The sequence below is a fragment of the Poecile atricapillus genome, chromosome 14, assembly GCF_030490865.1.
Source record: "Poecile atricapillus isolate bPoeAtr1 chromosome 14, bPoeAtr1.hap1, whole genome shotgun sequence".
Lineage (NCBI taxonomy): Eukaryota > Metazoa > Chordata > Aves > Passeriformes > Paridae > Poecile > Poecile atricapillus.
The window spans coordinates 13,317,247-13,338,078 of record NC_081262.1 but is presented as its reverse complement, the minus strand read 5'-3'; the positions used below and the strand labels follow the sequence as shown (position 1 = coordinate 13,338,078).

The 20,832-nt window shown below is 42.4% G+C and overlaps 1 protein-coding gene across 3 annotated transcripts in view; it reads right to left on the bottom strand.

The window, feature by feature from the left end:
• The window catches only part of SDK1 (sidekick cell adhesion molecule 1), a 384,634-nt gene that overhangs the window by 113,188 nt on the left and 250,614 nt on the right, over nt 1-20,832 (bottom strand). For all 3 annotated transcript variants that reach the window (XM_058850018.1, XM_058850019.1, XM_058850017.1), the window contains 5 exons: nt 20,390-20,566; nt 12,289-12,425; nt 5,561-5,708; nt 4,572-4,712; nt 956-1,137 (listed from right to left, as the gene is read on the bottom strand). In XM_058850018.1, the coding sequence (XP_058706001.1) occupies nt 956-1,137; nt 4,572-4,712; nt 5,561-5,708; nt 12,289-12,425; nt 20,390-20,566 (785 nt within the window). The remainder of the gene's footprint in view (nt 1-955; nt 1,138-4,571; nt 4,713-5,560; nt 5,709-12,288; nt 12,426-20,389; nt 20,567-20,832) is intronic.

Sequence of the window (20,832 nt, the reverse complement as noted above, 5' to 3'; positions counted from 1 at the left end):
CTGATTGGAAATTAACTGATGCACTGTAAATCTGCAAGTTTTTACAACAGTGTAATTGCTTTATGACCAATGGAGTAGAGCCCATGTACTGTCCAGTGCTCAGCAACCAGCACAACCCTGCAATTATGGGAATATATGGAAGCCTTAAGGACCTGGCACTTAATTATCCTACAGATTTTTATACCAATCTAGAGGTGTAAACATGTCTTACACTGGTTGTAAAAAGTAATTACATATCCTTTTGTTGGTGTAATTTATACTCTTCTTAAAGCACTTAGAAAAGTGTGGAGGAGCTGTAGCATAAAAATCAGGGCTTTAAGGATCTTTTTATCTTCCCCTTTCCAAGTATCTGCAGCATTCCTGAAATGCCTCAGAACGTTTTCTCCACAGGCTGTATTTCTCTCCTTATACTTTCCTTACAATTTATTCCATATTTTTAAAACAAGTTATTCTGTGATTATCAGAACCAATGCAGCTGCTTCACTCTGTCTCCAGTGTTTCCCACATTGCATATGCAGCATCTTGCATGCCTTGGCCATGATAAAACCAATTCCCTGCCATATTTTCTCTAACTCTCCTGGCAGGGTAACCTCAGCCCCTGCCTGTCACAGGTCCCATAAATCCATTCCCCAGGACCCCAGCTCTCATCAGCATTTCTATTTATTACTTCTGCTGCAGCTGACTCTGACCTGCAAGTGTGGCAACACGTCATCACGAGGGTCAACAAAACAGATAATTTTTGACTTCACTCCCAGCTTTTTCTACACCAGAGATAGAGCAGAGACTCTGCTTTGCTCAGGCATTTGAAATTTTCAGCTGCTTCCTGCTCTGAGCTGTCTATCAAATTTGACTGAAGTGACCATTGATTTCCCAGGTTCTAAGGTGTGACAGGCAGGCAGCCGTGCCCTACGGAAGCTGTGTGATGATAAAGGAGATGCTGGTGGGATTTGCTCACCTCCCTGCAGTGTGTACTCTGTCACAGGCCTGCTGAAGGCTCCCAGCCCAGCTCCATTGTAAGATGCCACCTGGATTTCATACTGGGTCCAAATGATCAGGTCTTTCACCAAGCAGTAGTTGATTTCTGCACTGGTGATGTTCTTATACTGGTACTCTCCTGGGAGGCCGGCCAGGCGATACCTGCCATATGGGGAGAAAAATTAGCTGGTTAATTAGATGGTATCAATTAGAGAAAATATCCTGACTGGCAAAATAGCTTCCTTTGTGAAGAGGCAATATGCAAAGTTTTACAGCAGAATTTTACCAAGAATAATGAAAAATAATCAGGAGGAACATAGCAATTCCTGATAAGACCATATCATGTTTGACTGCTGCAGTATTTATAATCTGATCTCACTGAGATTACAGGCTCAGGGCTAAACAAAACGAGTATTTTATCCTGTTTTATGGTTGCAGAAAAATTACAGCTTTTTAAATGTGGCTTGTCTAGTAAAAGCTGTGATTTAGTACAAAAAATAGCCCAGATGTGATTTTTATCAGAGTGCTGCTGTAAATCAGCCTGAGAAATTTTTTTTTTTTTTTTCCCCTCCACTTCTGAAATCTGAAGAGCTCAGAGGGCTCTGACCTCCTGGAATCCCAGCCCTGGCTTCCACCAGAATTTACTTCACAGAATGATTAAAATAAGGATTGAATACAACTGAGACTGAATGGTTGGGTGAGCACTGGAATTCCAGGAGAAGGGCTGTGTCTAACACAGGTGGGTGATAAACATCCTGAAACTCTTTCTGCTGAGACATGAGAAGCTGAAACACCAAATATATTTTCCCACGTAAAAACTGTATTCCAGAAAACAGAGCCTCTTTGATGTGTCTCTTCAGGCCAACAGAGAAGAATTAAATTATAGGAAACAAACAAACCTTGCAAATCTGAGAATGTGAATAATACTATTTGTTTTCCTTCCTTTAGGAAAGCACTACAGTGGATGCTCACAATATGCTAATTCACAAAAAACCCAAAAAAACAGAGGCCAAATAAGGGACACAAGGCATTGCTCCATGAAAAAGACCAATATGGAAAGATTTGTATTTTTATTCACTGCACAACTTTTATACACTCTTACCCATCCTTTGCTTCACTGCAACCACCTAAAGTTTATTGACACAGAACAATTTCATTGACATCTTACAGAGACATTTTAAACTCATCTAAGCAAAAATGGTGCAATGTTTATGACTAGACAACTTCATGTGCTCAGCCAGAGATTTTTGTTCTAAAGTCTTCCTATAATGAGATCAGTTCTTAATCACTGACAAGACCTCTATTTTCTGCTGCTCACCTGACCATCCTTTAGCACACTTAATATTTGTAATGCTACACTGGTGTGATTCCATTTACAAAATATAAATGGAAATGGAGAAATAGCAGCCCTCAGCTGTGTTTTGAGTCGTGCTCTCCCTTCCTCTCTCACCTCCTGTGCAGGGTGTGTGCTCCATGGCAAAGTCAGTTCTTAGTGCAGCAATGTTCTGTCTCCTGCCCAGCAGACAAGCTGTAAGTGCTCCTGTGATTTAATCTGTTATGCTGTTAGCATGGCAGACCCCTACATGCAATACTGGCAGTGAGAAAAAAGGCAGAGGAAGGAGGCCAGTTCACAAATGTCATGTCTTCATGATTTTTCTCACCATGGACTTTGATGGATACTCCACATGACTTGTGCAGTGCACCTTCACTTTTAAAGATCAGGTGTTCCATCAATTTAACATCTTGCATGTCTTGAGCTTTGGGTCTCTGGGATGGCTGGTGCTTTTCATTCTGCTGTACCCTGATTCTGCAGAAATCAGTGCAGGAACACTGTTCTTCAGTGCATATTGCTGTGGCCACACAATTCAGCTTGGAAGAACAGCTTGGTTTATTACCTGGGACAGTTGTGCTTTTATGTGATAATCTTAAATTCCTGTTGAATAAATGGTTTCTCTGCTCTGCTGTCAAGACAAAGCAGGAAGACACCAAAAGTGTTCACAGATTGAGCATAATGAATACGAGCATTATTAAAATGGAAAGAGATGTTACAGCAAGGTCAGAGATCAATTATGCAGATAAATACTGTAGAAAGTACCAAAGTTAAACCTTATTGGAAATGCTATATGGAGAAAACAGCACAGATTGCCAGAAGTTAGAGCCTATGGGATTGCTTTTTTAAAGGACTTCATGCTGAGTCTGGGAAAGATTCCCTGGGAATACCTAAGGAATTAATCCTACCACTGAGGAGACCAGTTTGAAGGGAAGAATTGCATAAATGACATTTGCACCCTGTGCAAATGGGAACCCAGGACTCAGGGTCCTTCTGCAGGAAGAATTTAAAACACCTTTCCCCACTGATGGCTGAAAAAACATTTTAAACTGAGCCCAGCCCTAAAACCTTGCACCAAAAGCACTTGCACAGGGGGCTCACCTCTGCCAAGGGGCTCTGTGCAGGTGACAGGGAGAGAAACAGACTCAGCTCTGCCTGCAGACAGAGGGAACTTCCCAGAGCTATTTTGGGAGCTCACCAACACTCTTAACATGACAAAAGCCTTTCCATCCATGCCAGTGAAAGTAGGAGCACAGCATGAACAGGATGTTGGCATTTAAACTGCAGCATTTTGTTCTCTTTTACAGTTCTGGAGGACACTGTATTAAAAATGGCAGCAGCCTGCCCACAGGAGGCTGTAACCATCACTTGGAAATATTTCAGGGGCTGTGAGTTTCCCACAAAAACTCTAAATTAGATAATGTCTCACTCACTAGAGGTGTGGCCCTAGCTGGCTGCTAGCACTGCAGGGTGTGGAGGATGCCAAATGAGCAGCAATCTGTAGTGGAATTGGGTAGGAGTGAATACTAAGTCCCAAAAAATCACCTCAGGGAAATGCTCTGCAAAGTCTCTTGTGTGGCAACACCCTTTCCAGCACAATGAATCCTGTGTAAGCAGCCTGACTGGATGTGTGCAGGATTCCCAGTTACCTGCCTGAATGTGTTTCTCATCAATAAATACTGACAGGATCTTACTCAATTGGCTGATTTTGAGAATCAAAGCAAGGTCTGCCACAAAGCATCTGACCTGTCATTCCCTCTCTCCATTTTGTTTGGCACAGAACTGAAGTTTATTGATTCTTTTGCTGCTCCTCCATAGGCAGGAGCCCTGTTGTGTCTTTGGTAAATTTAATTAACCTTTTGAGCAGGGAGCTGAGCTTGTAATAAGCAAATATACATCTGCATAGGCTGCACTGTACCAGCCTCCCACGTGAACACTTGCATTACCTGGTGCTTCACTTCCCTTTGAAAATGGAATAAAAGGATGTTGGGAGTCTCCTCTGGGAGCTGATCCTTCAGAGCAGCTGATGGAGCCCCCAGACTCTCTAGGACAGGCCAGAATTTAAGTGGCTGCACCCTTGTGACCCCTTGAAGAGTTGTTTCCTCACATTTAACAAACCAGGGCAGCCTGTGCATTTGCAAACAGTAACTAATATCTTTAACTCAATTAGAGACAGCTTTTATTTCACTCTTAAGCCACACCATTTGAACTCCCTTGTGCACATCTGGACCTATCTCTGGACCCTCCAGGGTAAGAAAGGACTCACCTTAGGATGTAGCCATGCAGAACCCCGTTGTGCTCACTCTCAGGAGGAGGCTGCCACTGGACCATGATGGATTGATTGGTTCTCCCACTGGCCACGATGTTTTTAGGGGGGGCACTGGGGGGCTCCTCAGGTAGCATCAACCTAAGTACAAAAGAATGTGATGGACATGGGTGTTGAAAGAAATCATAAATAACAGTCTATTTCCTGTATCCCCTCCAAGTGAACCACTTTCTTTTATCACAGTCTGATGACTAGGAAGAAATATAATGCTGATCAAACTGCTGAAGACATGCATGAAATAGTTACAACAAATCAACATAATAGGAAATCAGTTAAGCAAGCAACAAGACAGACAGCTGAGGTAACCCTATTCTCTTGGAATCACCCAGGCTGCTACAACTCTTTAAAAAGATTACAAGCCTGAATGAGTAAGAGCTCAGGTCCAGTGTCTGTGACTCCTTCCAAATTGTTTCTTTCAGCTCTTTCAATATTTTTCATATCAAACTCTTACATTTTGAAAAAGCCATTTAGAGTTCAGCTGTTCTGCAATTCAAGCTAGCAGCAAGCTTTGGTTCATAGAAGAAGGGGGATGCATTTGAAACTGAATATGATGAAGCCATCCTTCTCTGTCACGTCTGGGTAAATTCCAGAAGTGACATTGCCATGACAGGGTGAGAGCTGTGCTCCTGCCCGGGCTAACTGCTGGGGCTTAGCACAAGAGCAAAATATGATTTGCAAGATTCTGCTCAACTGATACTCTGGAGTATGAGGACACCTCTCCAACGATGTGCTGATCTCCTGCATCCCCCAAATGCCATCATTCCCAAGTCCTGCCAGCTGCAGAGCACTCTCCAGAGGCCTGGGAAATGGTAACTTCTTCATCTCCCAATCATTGTGCGAAAGATTATTTTATTCTTTCATTCACAAGCAGCATTTTCTCCCTGCCCAGCTCGCTGTCCCTTTAGCACACAGATACTGACTGTCATTACCTGCTGGTCTCAGTGCTGTAGCGGCCCTTGCCCACCTGGTTGACTGCACACACCCTGAACTGGTAGGTCCTGGCTGGAGTGAGGCCACTGACAGTGACACCGGTCATCTTTGGGTCAAGGTTTGACAGGTGAACCTTCCAGGGAGAATCTGTTGGGAAAATTAGCATGGGAAAAAAAGAAAGAAGATGAAAGTGCCTGTCAAAAGCCCTGCAGAAGTGAGAAAATGCCTCTGACTGCTCAGAGCTCTTTGTGCTTGCTTCCCTCAGAGGAACTTTGGGAAGAAGTTTCTTTTCAGCAGAAGAAACCTTCCTGTCAGCCCACACGGTTATGCAGATTGCACATTTGTCTACTGGAAAGTGATGCTGCACATGTCATGGCATAATAAATAAAAACTATATTCATTAACATTTTAATAAAAGAGGAAACAAGCATGATAAAGACAGATGGGCTGTGTATTTCACAACCCATCTGTTTGGCAGGCCATCACACCACCACACCCATGAGTGGCTCTGGTGGAAGGATTCTAATGAAATTCACAGTCAGTTTGGAATATCTTCCTACCCAGCTTGCAAGCAGGTGTAGAAGCGTGACTCTCTCTGCCAAATCAGTCCTTTGCTGCAAGACCTGAGAAAGCTTCTGCTGCTGATTCTGTGTGTCTGCAATTTTTTTTTTCCCCCTAGTGATAGCATTCGGCATGGAATCTAATTGTCCTAGGAAGATTCCCTGGTAGAAGGAGCCCTGGCAGCACTCTAAATCCCTCACTGTCAGTTTGCATTCTTGCCATACCGAGCTCCTCTGATGCCCAAATTACATTTACAAGTTCTCAAAGAGGTCAGAAATGAAACATGTTGAAAATCAAATATTCTGATTTCTTCTCTCCATAGCCTGGTGTCACGTATTCCTCCTGAAGCCACGACTGAAATAGTCACGAGAGGTGACATTTGGTCTGTGTTGCAACAGTACAGCAATGGAATCAGCCAATTTGAAGATTTGTTCAGTTTTTAAATAATACCAGCTGTTTTCATGCTCCCTGCTCAAAATTACTAACACTTCTGGAAATTGCTGAGGAGCTTGCTGTAGATTTTGGCAACGTTATCTGTGCATGCTGCTCATCAGAAGTGCATCATGGTTCCTGGCAGGTCACCTCAACGTCTGCCTGAAAATGAAGATGAGATGTCCCAAACGTGGAAGGCTGCTAAACTTCACACCAAGACAGAAGCCACTCATTTTGTGCTTTTCTGGCAGATTCCTTAGCAAGTTTAGTCCTCTAGGGTGTGATGCCAGTTGGGCTATAAACACTGCATCTTCAAATTACTCCAAATGTATTTATTCCAGTAAGGCCCTTGCCAGAACGAAGCCTTTTTTAACAGGAAACCTGACGCAGCAGAATACTGGGAATGCTGGGGAGGGACATTTGCACAGCAGTCAAGGTCTGTCCTTGCCAATTGTTGATTTACCAACAGCCACTTTGGCTGCAAGATCTCGATGCCAATTTATCTTAGCTGAACATTGGATTTCTTTTAGAGAGCCCTTAGAGGAAGCACACCTGTGCCATCTAGGAAAGCGTTGCTTAGGAGCTTTTTGCACCCTAGCTCCTTCTGAATTTTCACAGGTTTCCCTTGAGACTTCCCAAACAGCCTTGTCAAGGCCAGAGTGCACAGCAACAAATCAAGGGAAGCTGGAGGTAAGGAACGGCTGACCCGGTGCACTGCCTGAAGGAACTTCCTGAGGAAAACAGAAGAGCAGACACCAAGAGGGGAGTGAAATACCCCTGTATGAGCTACTTGGGCAGTGGTCCGTTTCCTAGAGCATTTCATTTGTTTACTGCCAGTGTAAACACCACCTGAGAGTGCTTAACCCAAGCAGCTCAATGTAGTGAGCAGTTTGATTCAACAACAGGCCCTATTAATCTCCTCAGCACCTTGGGGCTTTGCTCTGTTTATATGCTGCATCTGTAGAATACTTTATTAATTCTTTTTCCTCTCCTGGTGGAAGATAAAAGATCTGGCAGGAAGAGAGATTAAACTGGAAACTAATATAAACGAAGCCTATTCATCTCCTGGGCACTCTGATTCAGAGAGGAGGGCGGTTCGGGGACCATTCGCTCACTCCTGGAGCTCTGGATACACTGAGTGTGCAGAGTATCTTTAAAATTTAAATGTCAAGTCTTTTTTTTTGACAATCAATAAACAAAACACTCCAAAAAAACCGGATCTCCCTCTTTAGACACACACAGCCAACCCCAGGATTGTGCAGAAGCTCTTTTCACTGTGGAGAAGAGCAATTCTGACATGGGAAACACGCCATAAAATTTTCAACACCACCTCTCCTGTCCTCCAGGGATAGCTGTCACTCACCTGTCCCAGGAAGCCTGGAGAAACTCCATGGTGACAAAAGACTTGCCAGGTCAAACTATTAAAAAAGCCTCTGTTAGACAAAACAGACTCTGCTAATCCTTCATTTAACTTAAGCTGCCCAGAACATACTCTGGGCTCTGCTGCTCTTTCCCCGTAATTGCCACTGTCTGAACAACTTCCATGTTGAGCTGTCTGTTGTCTTACAAATACTGGGCATTCTGAATTAACTCTGATTGCCTCTCCAAGTTAATTTATTGGAAATGAAGAATCTCACAGGCTGTTCTCTGGTGCACAATGTCATTTTGGGGTTTTAGAAATTACTTTTTTTTTCCTGTCATGAATTTCTGGATGTGCTTGTGATGCGCTCAATAACTCTGGCTATGTGCCAAGAGGCTTTTCTTCCCCATTTCCCTGCTACCGTACAGTTCATGCATTAATTGCAATTTCCCCAAAAATCATTTCTAATTTGGTATTACTGATCAGATCTGCTGCAGAAAGCTGTTTTTTGCAGGTTTGGAACACATTTCCATCTCTCTCCTTCTCCAGTGGGTTTTGCATAGATGGCAGTGTAGGAATCTGCTCTACTGCTGGAATTCACTGAATTAATCTTTCAAACCTTTGTAGCAATATGATATTGCAAAAAAATGCTAAATGGTGCACCCTTTGTTGGTAGGACCTATCTATACAAGGTCTAGCAGTGGTCTCAAAAAAAGTATCTTTTGAAATGATCTAGATCTGAGTCACGATCATAATGACAATACAGTTTTATTTTGATTTTTGCAAAGATTTATCAATGAGTTCAATATTTGCCATTTGACTATTCCCTACTAAATTCAGGATGACAATGCATAGGTTTTAATCAAGCATGTAAAGATGCTTTCCATAGGAACTTTTATTATCTCCTCACTGGCACAACGTGATGAATCTGAGTTATATCATTACCTCACACAGCACAGATATCCCAGAATACAATAAAACAAAAATGAGTTTTTATCTTAATTGTCATCAGCAGAATTCTGTAAGTCTTAATTCATTTCTTCAGTTAAAAGACTATTCAGAATATTTTTTTTATTAATTCCTTCAGTCTAAACCCTTTTGGAATAAAATAAGCATATCCCCTCCTAACTCCATGAAGACACTTCATTGGAATTCCGAGGAAAATCTCAATGGGGCTAAACAGGTCATGAAACATCCAAAATTATATTAGTGCAAATGACAGCAATGCATGGTACTATTTATTTGAAAATCCTATTTCAAATCAAGGTTCACATTCTTGGCTCTGTGTGGGCAGGAATACTTAATGACTGTGTTTCCTTGGAACTGTGTTTTTCAAATTAGATTATAAATTTGCCCCCAAATGTTTAAGGCCATATGTTTCAAGTCACCCACAGACACAGTCTACTGTGAATACTTGTATTTTGAGAATTATTGCATTATGCCAAATACATTAATTTTAAAAATTAGGTGGCTAGAGTCGTTCATATTCCCAGCAATTTATGTGCACGATCTGCTGCTGTTTTTTCCTCTCTAATTAAAATAAGGGGTTTGTATCTCTTTACCGAATTGATATTAATGAAAAGGAGTTCTAATCCATGCCAGGTGGAGTGACACGCCTCCCTCTAATGCAGCTGGTAATTAAACCCCTGAAATTTATACTCGTTATTTTGAACCTTCTTCAGCTATTTCTCTGCAACAGACACTGTTGTGTATTCATTTATGGTACGTGCTTCAAAACCTGCCGTGGATCCCAAAGCTGTGAGAGTTATCCTAAACAAAACAGCTCAAACACAGCAATGAAACAAGGCCACATTTCAGCACCTGTACCCAAAACACTCAAACTCCAAACATTCAAACTCCACAGAACTAAGAACAAAACCTGTGCAGCTTTGCTAACTGGAAAATAAACCACACATAATTCTGGTGTCCCTCCTTCACGTGTGGAAGTGAAGGGGGATTGGGATGGGAGGCACATTGATCTGCTGTGACGGTGACAGAGCTCGTGGAGCGTGTTCCCTGTTTCCCTGACAGTCGCTCCTTCTGCAGCACAAAACCCAAACAGAAATTGTCTTAGAAAAGCAAAGAGAGTTTCTGCACAGTCATATCAGACCAAGCTATGCCTACACAACATCAAATGCCAGCTTTGTGCACGAACAGTGCTTGGGATGGCTGGGAACAAAGGGAAGGTGATGGTTTCCAGAGGAGCAGGAGGACTGGAGAAGCTAAATATTAACCACACATCGCTGAGATCGAAATAACACTGAAAAACAAACACTTCAGGAAAACAGAAACCAAAACAAGCCAGGGACAGTGTGCAGACATTACAGTCAGTGTTCCAAACCAAAGCCACTGCTGACATTGCTGTTCTATTCTGTATATGAGGAATAACAGAACACAGCAACAGTGGAACATCAGATTCTTCCCTCTTCTACTTCTGTGGGCAATCATTTACACATTGCACACAAACACAAAGTAAATAAAGACAAAAATGTAAAGGACAGCAAGACCTGGGATACATCTGGGAGTTAAGATGCTCAGTTCACAACAAACCTGGCCTGTCTTTGGCTTTTGCAGCTTTGAGCTGTGGCAAGACACAGACCTGTGCTTTGGGACAATGAGACCCTTTCAGTGGCAGATTTCAAAGACATCAGCCAAAATTACCTGTGAAATTACAGAGGTTCACAGGACTCTGTGGTGCTCTCAGGGACTGTGTGCATGCTTTCCTAAGAACTACTGTTTATTTTGGCTGAGCCTTCAACAAATTTCAGTGAATTAATTCTAAAATGATGGCACATCTACCCCATTCCTACACAACTGCAAAGCACCCTTGGTAGAAAGGACTTGAAGACCTTCCAAACTCCTCCATGACACAAGAAAGATGATGGAACGAGATGATCTTTAAGGTTCCTTCCAACTGAAACAATTCCATGATCCTCCTGGCACTGCCTCCCTCTTTTAGGGACTTGTCTCAGTCGATGCAGCCCACTGCAGGACCCACTGGCACATGTTCTGGCACCTCTGTGTGAATACAGCTCGAGACCTTTGCATCACATTCCCAGACTGGGACTTCACTAACTTGTCATCAACAAAGCCACAGGGAAACAAGGAGCACAAGGGTAACATCCTTGAGTGAAAGAAGGAAAAGAAGTAAAACAGACAGATACTGGGCTGTAGTTACGGGAGGGAAGGAAAGAAGAGTGAAAATAGAAAGGAAAGTGGTGATAAGAAGGCAGAGGATGAGTGCAGGATCGTGGATTTTCTTATTTATTTGTTTCAAAAAGATCAGGAGTCTTTGCTTGAAAATAACTATTTTAAGGACAGCAGTCCTGGGCATGACTTTGGATTTCTGCTAGGATTAGAAACCTGCACTTTGCTGAACAGTTGTCAAGACCATCGGTTCTGGGACCTCCACATCTGAGAAGTTATTCACTCCAGCCTGCAAAGCAAAAGGCTTGTATGTGATCTGAAGCTCAAGTTTCCCTTCAAGCTCTCTGTGTGGCAAAACAAACTGCTGCTCTCCAGATAATCAGAAATCAGAACTGTTTCACATTCAGTTATGCAGTGACTAATTTCCACATGTCACAAAAAGTGATGCTCTTAATTTTTTCATCAAGAATCAATTGTTCAGCTTGGATTTCCAGCTCCTAGGGTGATAGAGATTAGAAAGTATTGCCAAGGTGACCGATTTCCATATAACCTCATCTTTCCATCAACTCCTAAAGAGGCATTAGCAATGTCCCTGAATAACCTTGCAGACTGAGAGCCACGGAGGACCTGGTGCACAGCATGATAAAACTGGGAAGTGGCAATTCCCAATGCCCAGGTTTGGAACCCAGGAAGTCAGATATTTGGATTGCACTCAAGCATCCTCCACCACCTGCCTAAAGGAAGGGTGTAAAATGATAGAGAAAGCAGAGAAAATATATGAGCCCACAGAGAGGTAAGACAGCAGTTCCTCTTGACATCCAAGCTTTTCCTTTAACAGACCATCAGTTCCTTGAATTATCACCCTCCCTGAATCTTTTAGGTGAAATCTGGGGCTCCGAATGCACCAAGAAATCCACAAAACCGGAGAAAAAGCCATGGGAAGGAACAAACTGACCACTGCTGTTTTACTGAGAAATGAGCTGTTGTGCCTCAAGTCTGGCTGGCAACACTAGAGATGCAACCAAGCCTTTCCTGTAAAATAATCCCTCCATCCCTCCTCTTTGTCATTGCACTCTTCCAGTGTGCAAACACCTGAACGTAAAACCCCTTTGTGCAGGCTGGCTCCCGTTTAGCCAACTGCAGCAGCATTTTGTCAGCAGCTCTGGGGAGAGGTGAGTGTGAAGGAATAATTAAAAACACCATCAGGCTGAGAAGTATTTGACTTACTGTTCTCAGAGAGCTCCACCACGTAGTAGAGCACGGGGCTGTTGCCGTCGAAGGGGCGCACCCAGGAGAGCATCACGCTGCGGCTGTAGGAGGAGTTCAGGGTGGCCACGAGGTTCTGAGGGGAGTGAGGCAGCTCACTGTGGAGGAAAAGGGAAAGAGAAGGGGGGAAAAAATAAAATAAACCAGCACAGAAAAATTAATCTACGTTTCATTCAGCTCCAGTCTTACAGGCAGTTAAAGGCGGGCGACATCGGCCCCGTGTGATGATGGATATAAAACCACCGGCAGCTATTGTACAATTAAATAAATGAAAGACATCACGGAATTCTTCTCAGTTTCATCCTGTTCGGGGGGGAAAAAAATTATGCTGAAAGTCCCAAGGCTGATGCTTGGAACAGCTAATGGACATGTCGCTAAAAGTGGATAAAAGCCAATTTTCATCCTGTTTTTGACTGAGAAAGTCGGTCAATAAATTTCCTCTCTCACTTTTTCTCCCTTCTTACAATGATGTCCCTACAATGTGACAGCAGTGATACGTATAAACAGTAAAACACATGGGAGATATGATTTAACATGGAATTTTTCATACTCAAGGAAGCAGAAGACATTGACACTATCCACACAGAGCGACTAATCAAAATTACCATATGTATTCTTAGGCTACAGAACAGCTTGATTTACTCACGGATTCAGGCTTATCCTGTCATGGGTAGAATCCTTCCTCCCTATAATAAGGATTTTTGGAAGCACCCAACCAGAAAATGTAGTGAAAATGCCTACAGAAACCCCATGGAAATACAACATAAAACATTTCAAAAGCAAAAATAAAACAGCAGCTCAATTAAAATGTGTAATTTCTACACATAAAGGAAATTTGTGGAAAAACATTTCATTTGTACCCATTGGCTGCAAGTGGGAGCTGCATGGTGAAGTGAGAACACTAAATTCTGCTGCAACCCTTAAATGCTGATGTGTTTTAAGAGATAAAAGCTCTTCAGCATTATACTTAAGCATGATTTTTGCTCCTTATCATCCTGGTTCCTAAGGAGAAGGAGGATTTTGGAGTGAATGAAAAGCAAGGAGGGCCAGTTTTTACCCATTCCATCTGCCCCCCTCCTCAGGAAGGCTGAGGGTGACCCTTCCACAGCTCAGGCCAGAGCAGAAAGCCATGAGGGCACTCAAATGTTTAAATTAAAAACTCAGTAATTCCTGCCTGTGATGTATTTTGCCACTGAAGGCTCAGAGTTATTTAAAAACCGCAACTCCTCAGCCACTCACAAAAGTAAATACAGGCTCTGGCTCCAAGCCAGAACAATAAATATGTCCTGGATTTCTGTTTCTGCAGGAAGATTGAGGAACATATGGAGAGCCAGACAATAGTTTTATTATTTTTCTGTTAAAGCCGTGAATGCTTTTGTTTACGCGTTTCTGATGGATACACACTGTGGAGTTAGCACCAAAGAAAAAAAAAATTTAAAATATTGCTGGAAGAGCCAAAGAGTGGCAAGAAAAACACACAGCTAATGAGGCACCAGAAGCAGAAGGCACTTCCCTGCCCACCTCTCTCCAGGCAAGAGGGGTTGATATTTCCTAAGGCTAAACCTGAGACTCAAAGCCTTGTCTCATCTCATTTGACTTTAAACGCAGAACCAAATTAGCAGCACGGTGACCCCAGGCTCTTTCTGTAGTAAACATGGAATGACACCTCAGGGTGTGATTCAGATCTCAACTTCATTAAATCGCTTGCTTGAGATGCCTTGATGGTGAGGAGTCTGAGCTGACTGTTCTCACCCCTGTCTGGGTGTGCACTGACAGCTCAGACACGGCCACTTTGGAACTAAAACAAACACCAGGCACAACAAGGAGCATGTGTGGGCCCAAAGGGAGTAGATTTTGAACACTGTGAAATTTTGGATAAGCACATTTAGAGAGGAGGGGGACCTGGAAACAGAGCAGGAGGGCAGCTGACCTGGGAGACAGAGCGTGGCTGTCGCTAGAAAACGTGGGGGTGTAAGATATGACCATTTACCCAGGGACTACCAAGGACCAAGGAGTGTGCTGCTTAATTTTGAATGAAACATTAAATTATAATAAACATTAAACCTCCACCACAATTTATCATTATGTCCTAGGCAAGCTGGTTCGAAAAGTTTTTGTGATTAAGCTGGCAAAGGAAATTACTGAAGGGAAGAGTGAAACGTCTTGTTGCTACATGGCTCACAGAAGTCCCAGTCCCCACTTCATTTATCACCAGTCTCTGTGGGGAAGAGCTCAGAGAGGGGCTGTGGCTCCAGCTCCTCCTGGAAGATGATGGCCACAGAAACAGTGTGGGAGGAATGGCTGAGAGGCAGCTCACAGCAGATTATCCCCATGTATCTGCTCTTCTGGGCAGCAAATGAGCACTCCTGGTATAGAGTCCAGGTATTTTCAAGGTGTGCATTTACTACTCTTGATGTCCTGTACATTAGAAGGGCTCAATTAACAGCTCACTTGAAGACAGAGACTACAGAATTAAGAAAAACTTAAAGCCCAGTCTCTTTGTCCAAATGTACAAGACTCAGAAGACTTTTGAAGAAGAGGGGACATCCCCTTTTCCCTGTTTTTTAAATGCACAAACTGGGTTAAAACCTGGGTTTTGTTTGTTTAGGATTTGGGTTTAGTAGATTATTCTCTCAGCTTGATGAGGACTAGCAGCAGCAGCACGAGGGAAATGGGCACATTCTGTTCAGACAGAGATTGAGTAGCGTGAGCTGCTGCCTCCACCCAGGACACCCCATCCACAAATATCACAAATATTGGGTTTGTCTTTACCCAAACGTGTCCATGCTGAACAACAACAGATGGTGCTCACAGATTTAAACCCCTTGAGGCAGACAGAACAAGTGCCTAAGAAACACACCTGGACAGAAATAAATATTTAAAGCTACAAAGCCATTTCAGCACAGGAGTGTACCTCTCTCATAGTATGCAAAAGCAGAGATTAATAAGTAGTAATTTCTACTTTACCATGCACTTACACTTTGTCTCCTTCTCATTTGCTACCACATACCCTGTGGAAGAGATGATAAATGAGACCTGTACCACCATCATGAATATTCACATTCCCCAAAGAGATCATTGCTTCTATTTTTCCTTTAAGAGGATTACTTTTCCTTGCTTCTAACGCCCAAGAAATTATTGCAGAGAATTCAAATTTCAACCCTTCCTCAGGTGAGGAGGACCTCAGACTAGAACTGGCCAGCACCGAGAAAGTGGATGAGGTTTAGGATAATAACACCCAGAGCACTGAACAGACCTTGACCAGACACGCAAATTGTAATTCCATCATTATCTTTCTTTTGTTCACTAAAACCCCAACAGGAAATATATGGAAGTTTTTCAATACAGAGTATCATAAAACCTCATTTTTCTAGTGCTGAAGAGTTGCATGGAGGCAAGTTTTCCATAACTTACTTTATGTGATAGCAAAATACATCCATGGACACTTTAAAATCTGTAATTGATAGATAAGCCCAGGGTTAATGGCATTGCCACCAAGGTGACCTGAGGGAACTCTGACAAAGCAATTAAAATAGTGCATTTGCAAGAAAAGAACATGAAGTCATTGTGACAATCTGGGAGAGAAATATTAGCCAGTTGCAGATGATACATGCTCAAAACAGAAACCCTAATGTTTTGAGTCAGCTCATCACTGCCAGAGGGCAGCTGAAAAATTCACTCAGCAAACACATAGAGTGTTTTATAAAATTAGCTAAAAGCAGACTATTTGCTGAGAAAAATAAACCAGACACGGTTTGGAGAGACTTCTGAGAAAAATGGTCCAACAGCAGGCAATAAGAGAGACTGTGACTGAAGATGGGATTACTAAAAAGGCACAGGAGATTAAACAAGTTTTCTTGTCAGGTTCTGAAAAGCCCTGCTCCAATTTCATAAACGATTCCCTCAGTCAGGTCCAGCAGGCAGGCTCTGCTCAGGAGCAGCTGCTTCATCTGCCACGGCCGATAACAGCACCGGGCTGAGGCAGGGAGGGGATGCAGCACTCAGCCCTGACAGCCCTGCTCCTTAAAGTTTATAATGGTTTAAATTAACAAACGTGGCAACTGTTGCTCAGGACTCTGCAGTTTCTCTTGCAAAAGAATCCTCTCTAATTTATAAATGCAGGAAGAATCCGTGCGAGGCAGCCCCGAGTTTTGAGGCTTTGTCTCTCACAGGTCTGTAACAAGGGGAATTTTTGGAACTAAAGGGTTGCTGAGTTCCAGAGTGCACAGATTTATTTCCCATTTCAATCTGCTCAGATCTGGAGATGACTTGGAAGAGAGGTTTGAATTTTTTGCTTTCTTTTTGCTGAAAACACCTACATTCCTGCTATACCTTCAGTGACAAACAGACACAATGGCATTTATTTCCCAATGCATTTCTGGGCAATATTTCTCCTTTGAGTATCAAATGCACTCAGACTCAGCAGTGAACCTTGATTCTCGGATGACATCTCAATAGAGAGCTTGGAAAAATAAATAGAAGCCTTCCTTATGGTGAGGAAGGAATAATATATTTTCAAGTTTGACATTCCTTCTGCTTTCTCTCCCTGGAGAAAGGAGAAGAGCTGGGCTATAGCAACCAAGGAATGTGAGATCTGTATCAAGTTACATTTGCAATGGTACGTAATTTTTATCTCTTACCCTGCATTGGTCATACCCACTTTAATTTTAGCAATAATTTTTTAATGGGATTATTGGGAAAAAATTGGAAGAAGTGGCAATTACAGATACTCCAGTAAAAATGGTATCCAAATTCATAGATAGATGGCTGACAAAGGCAATACTGTGCATTCCTGGCAACCCACTGGGGTTTATTATAAGTGGTTAGCTTCCCTCTCCTGCTTTTGAAGAAGACAGGACAATAATAGCTCTTTCTCTGATGAAAGGGAACTGAAAGAAGATGAACTTGCTGCCAGGAATAAATTGCCTATTTTTGTATTACATTGTCCTTCCCATATTTTTGCATAGAAAAAGAGCCTAAAAGATTTTACTATATGTTGTGACATAACAGAGGCTTGTACAGGGCTTTGATTTTCCAACAATGCAGCATTACCATACTTTGCAGTCACATTCTTACAACAAAGAGATCCTCTAGCATGGGCTGCAGACAGGCTGATATTGAGCAGTGGGTATCATCAGGAACAGATAGTGGTAATTCTGCATATTTTATACATCCTGAGAATCCTCAGGATACTCTGAGCTGGAATCAGCAGAGTTTGCCATCAGGTGAGTGATACATGGTGATAATTCAGCTTATGCAGCTTTAGGAACAAGCCTTTTCTCCTCTGTATGTATTTCAGGGTGGTGTTTACAGGACTATAAAAAGGAAGCTAAATGAAGCTGGGATGTTTCATAACATGCAATTACTTTCAGGATCAAACCCTGTGACTTGCAGGGATGCAAGAGAAGCAGGGGGCTCATCACCAAACATTTCTGATGTGCAGCTGAGAAACTCTACTAGGAGAAAAACAAACTCAGTGTAAAATGAAAATCTATCTCTTGCAGAATAGAAACATCACTCGCAAATGTTTTACCTCATGCAAATCAAATGAAGTGATGTACATAGAGAATAAACACATTTAGAGGGAAGACAAATGAATGAATAGAGTATCTTGACTAGCAATTAGTTTCTGTGCCCAAGTACCATCAGTGCAAAATTGATGAGCAAGGTAACCTTTGGCTGCACTTTAGCAAGTTCTTCATTAGTTTTCTGGCTTTCCTTTGCAAATATTTTATTTCTTCCTTCATGCTGGGGAAGATGATCCATCCTGCCTGCAGCACCAATGTATCTGTACCATGCTATCAGTGCAGGTTCTTCCAGCAAGAAGCACCACCTTTCTCCCCAGGCCTGACTTCCAGCAAGGGGAGGCAAAGGAAGAGAGAGTTTTCTTTCCTTATTTTCAGAGATTTGAAAACTGGACCACTCAGAGATTAAATAACCTGAAGGTCAACGGTTTTCAATCGAATCAGTTTGAACAGAAATCAGTAACAAACTTATTTGTGCCTTTGGAATTTCCTCTTGCTGGGCACAGAGGTGGAGGAAGGAGCATGCTGGTTCCTGGGGAGGAAAAAGGTGAGGAGAGATTTGGAGCTGTCAGGCAAGGCTATGGGGACACAGTATTGTCCATTGGTGACTGCTCCAGTCTGTAACTGGTTGAGAGGCCTCCTCTGAACATTTGTCTGACATTAGTGCTACTCAAGGCACTGAAGTGTAAGTGCTCATCGATGGGAACGTGCATGCCCTGTTTGTTAATGCTCTGCACGAGGGAATTATCCGGGAGAACAGGGAATGTTATAGATCTGTCATTCCTATACAAACTGGAATTTAATTTAAGCTTTACTTCAGACATTTCCTTTCCACATATTTTCCTCTTCATTTCACTCCTGTTGTATCGTGTATCTTTCTTCCTCACAGATCTGTGCTGCTGAGCCAAACAATAATGATGAAAGCTGCAAGGAAATGCAATGTTCTCTGGCAGTATTGCACTACCTGCAGCCCTGCTTTGAAATGAGATGTCACAATTCAAGGTATTATTGAGTGACTTATCAGTTACTTGACTCTTCTCAAAGAGTGGGTCTGATAGATTCCTTTAATTCCTCCAGGAAAAACAGGAGATGGGTGATCAGCAACAGATCATCAAAGGAAGTAGCGATACAGGATTAAGAGGCAGTCCCAGGGCATGGAAACCAGCCAACACAGCTGGAACAGCTGGGGTGCCTCAGCAGTGCACACAGGATGAGCCTCTCCCAACCAACTTCTAGCCCAGATTTTATGGGCAATAAAAGAAACTCCTCAGTGCTCAGTGGGGAACTGCAAGTAAATCCAATTCCCTGTCCTGTACCAGGCTGCACGGGGCAGCTTTTGCTATTCAGCATTAGGAAACCGTGCTGCTGCTGAAGTGTTTAGCACATATTTATAGCTTTGTTTCAAAGTCCAAGCTTTAACATTCTTTTCAGTCTTTACTCTGTGATTTTCTGCCCTCCATTCAAAACCGCCTCAGAGAACAGCGAGCGTGGTTATGTAGCAGCAATATATTCAGAATTGTCTTCTGCTCTTGGATTCCAACCAGCAGTAAAATGCACTCCGGGAGGAGAGCTGAGGAGTGCTTAATTAGAAAAAGAATGTATGACCGCTCTCGGAAAATGGGCATCTGATGGAGCCTTGGCACTGTCAGAATGATGCTGTATCAAACAGCCCTCTGCACAGCAAATCTCAGAGGTGAACTCATTACATTGCCAACCACACAATTGCCATCTTCTCTGAGACATCAGGCATGACCAGCAGAAACAGATGCAATTTTAGTTAAATTAAAGCGTGCGGCACTACTCGAGGAAATAAATAAATAAATAAATAACTCTACATAAAACATTACCTTTTTTTTTTTTTTTTTTTCCATTTGATCTGCTCCACACACGTACCAAACCCACAGCTGCTGCTTTTAGTGATAAAAATAAAAATGGAAGTGCACTTCACCTCAGTGGAATGACAGAAATAGAAAATATGGAACCATGTAATGACATTTTTATAATCCTTTTCCAAAGCTGAATGGCACTTTAAACATTTTCTTGTTTTTATTTTTAAAGATCCATAGGAATAAAGAAAGGCAGACATAAAAATATTTTTTTCCCTGAAAAATCATGTATAAAGAGAATGCAAGAATAAGCAATGCCCATCCAGGGACCAGCTATTCTGATAAATGTTCAACAGAGAAAAAAATACTAAAATGAAGAAAACATTTTCTTCTTTTCAAACCTTGGCAGCACAGCACAGCACTTGGGCTTTATGGGAAAGCCCTACAGCATAGGGTGATAGAAAGATCCAGGTCTAAAGGGACCTTAGGAGGTCTGGTCCAAACTCCTGCTCAAAGCAGGCTCATGAGATCAGAGCATTTCAAACCAATTTCATTGGCAATGAACCAGCCTTAATTTCCCTTAAATAAAAACCCTACACCAAAAAAATCAGAGCCGCTGACTCTCCACAACACCAAGAATTAAATACTAAAAAAATCCCTGAGGGTATCTGAAAAAGCCAGAGTAGCAAACATTTAAGCTGGGACACTCACATCACTTCCAGCCGAGCTGTCCTGGAGTCGTTTCCTCCAGAAGAAATGACCTCACAGGTGTAATCCCCGATGTCACCCGACCACGTCTGGCTGATCAGGAGGGTCCCATCCCTCTCCACTGTGATCCTGGAACTGCTGGATGGATTTATTACAACACTGTCCTTCTTCCAAAGGTACCTGGGTATTACAATGTTTCAGTTATTGATTACTTCTAAGAACACCACCACAGATTTATTTAAACTCTGCTGGAAGGGATCAGCTCCTGTCATCACATGTTAAAAATGACAGGCCCCTGCAGCTACTTTAAAGAGCAGTGCCTTTTACAAATTTTACATCAAGAGATCAGAATGAAAAATGTAATTCCATCCATGATATTATGTATTTTACAAGGAAAAAATGGAGTACTCATAAATGTCCAAGTTCTTAAGTTCACCCCCACCAGA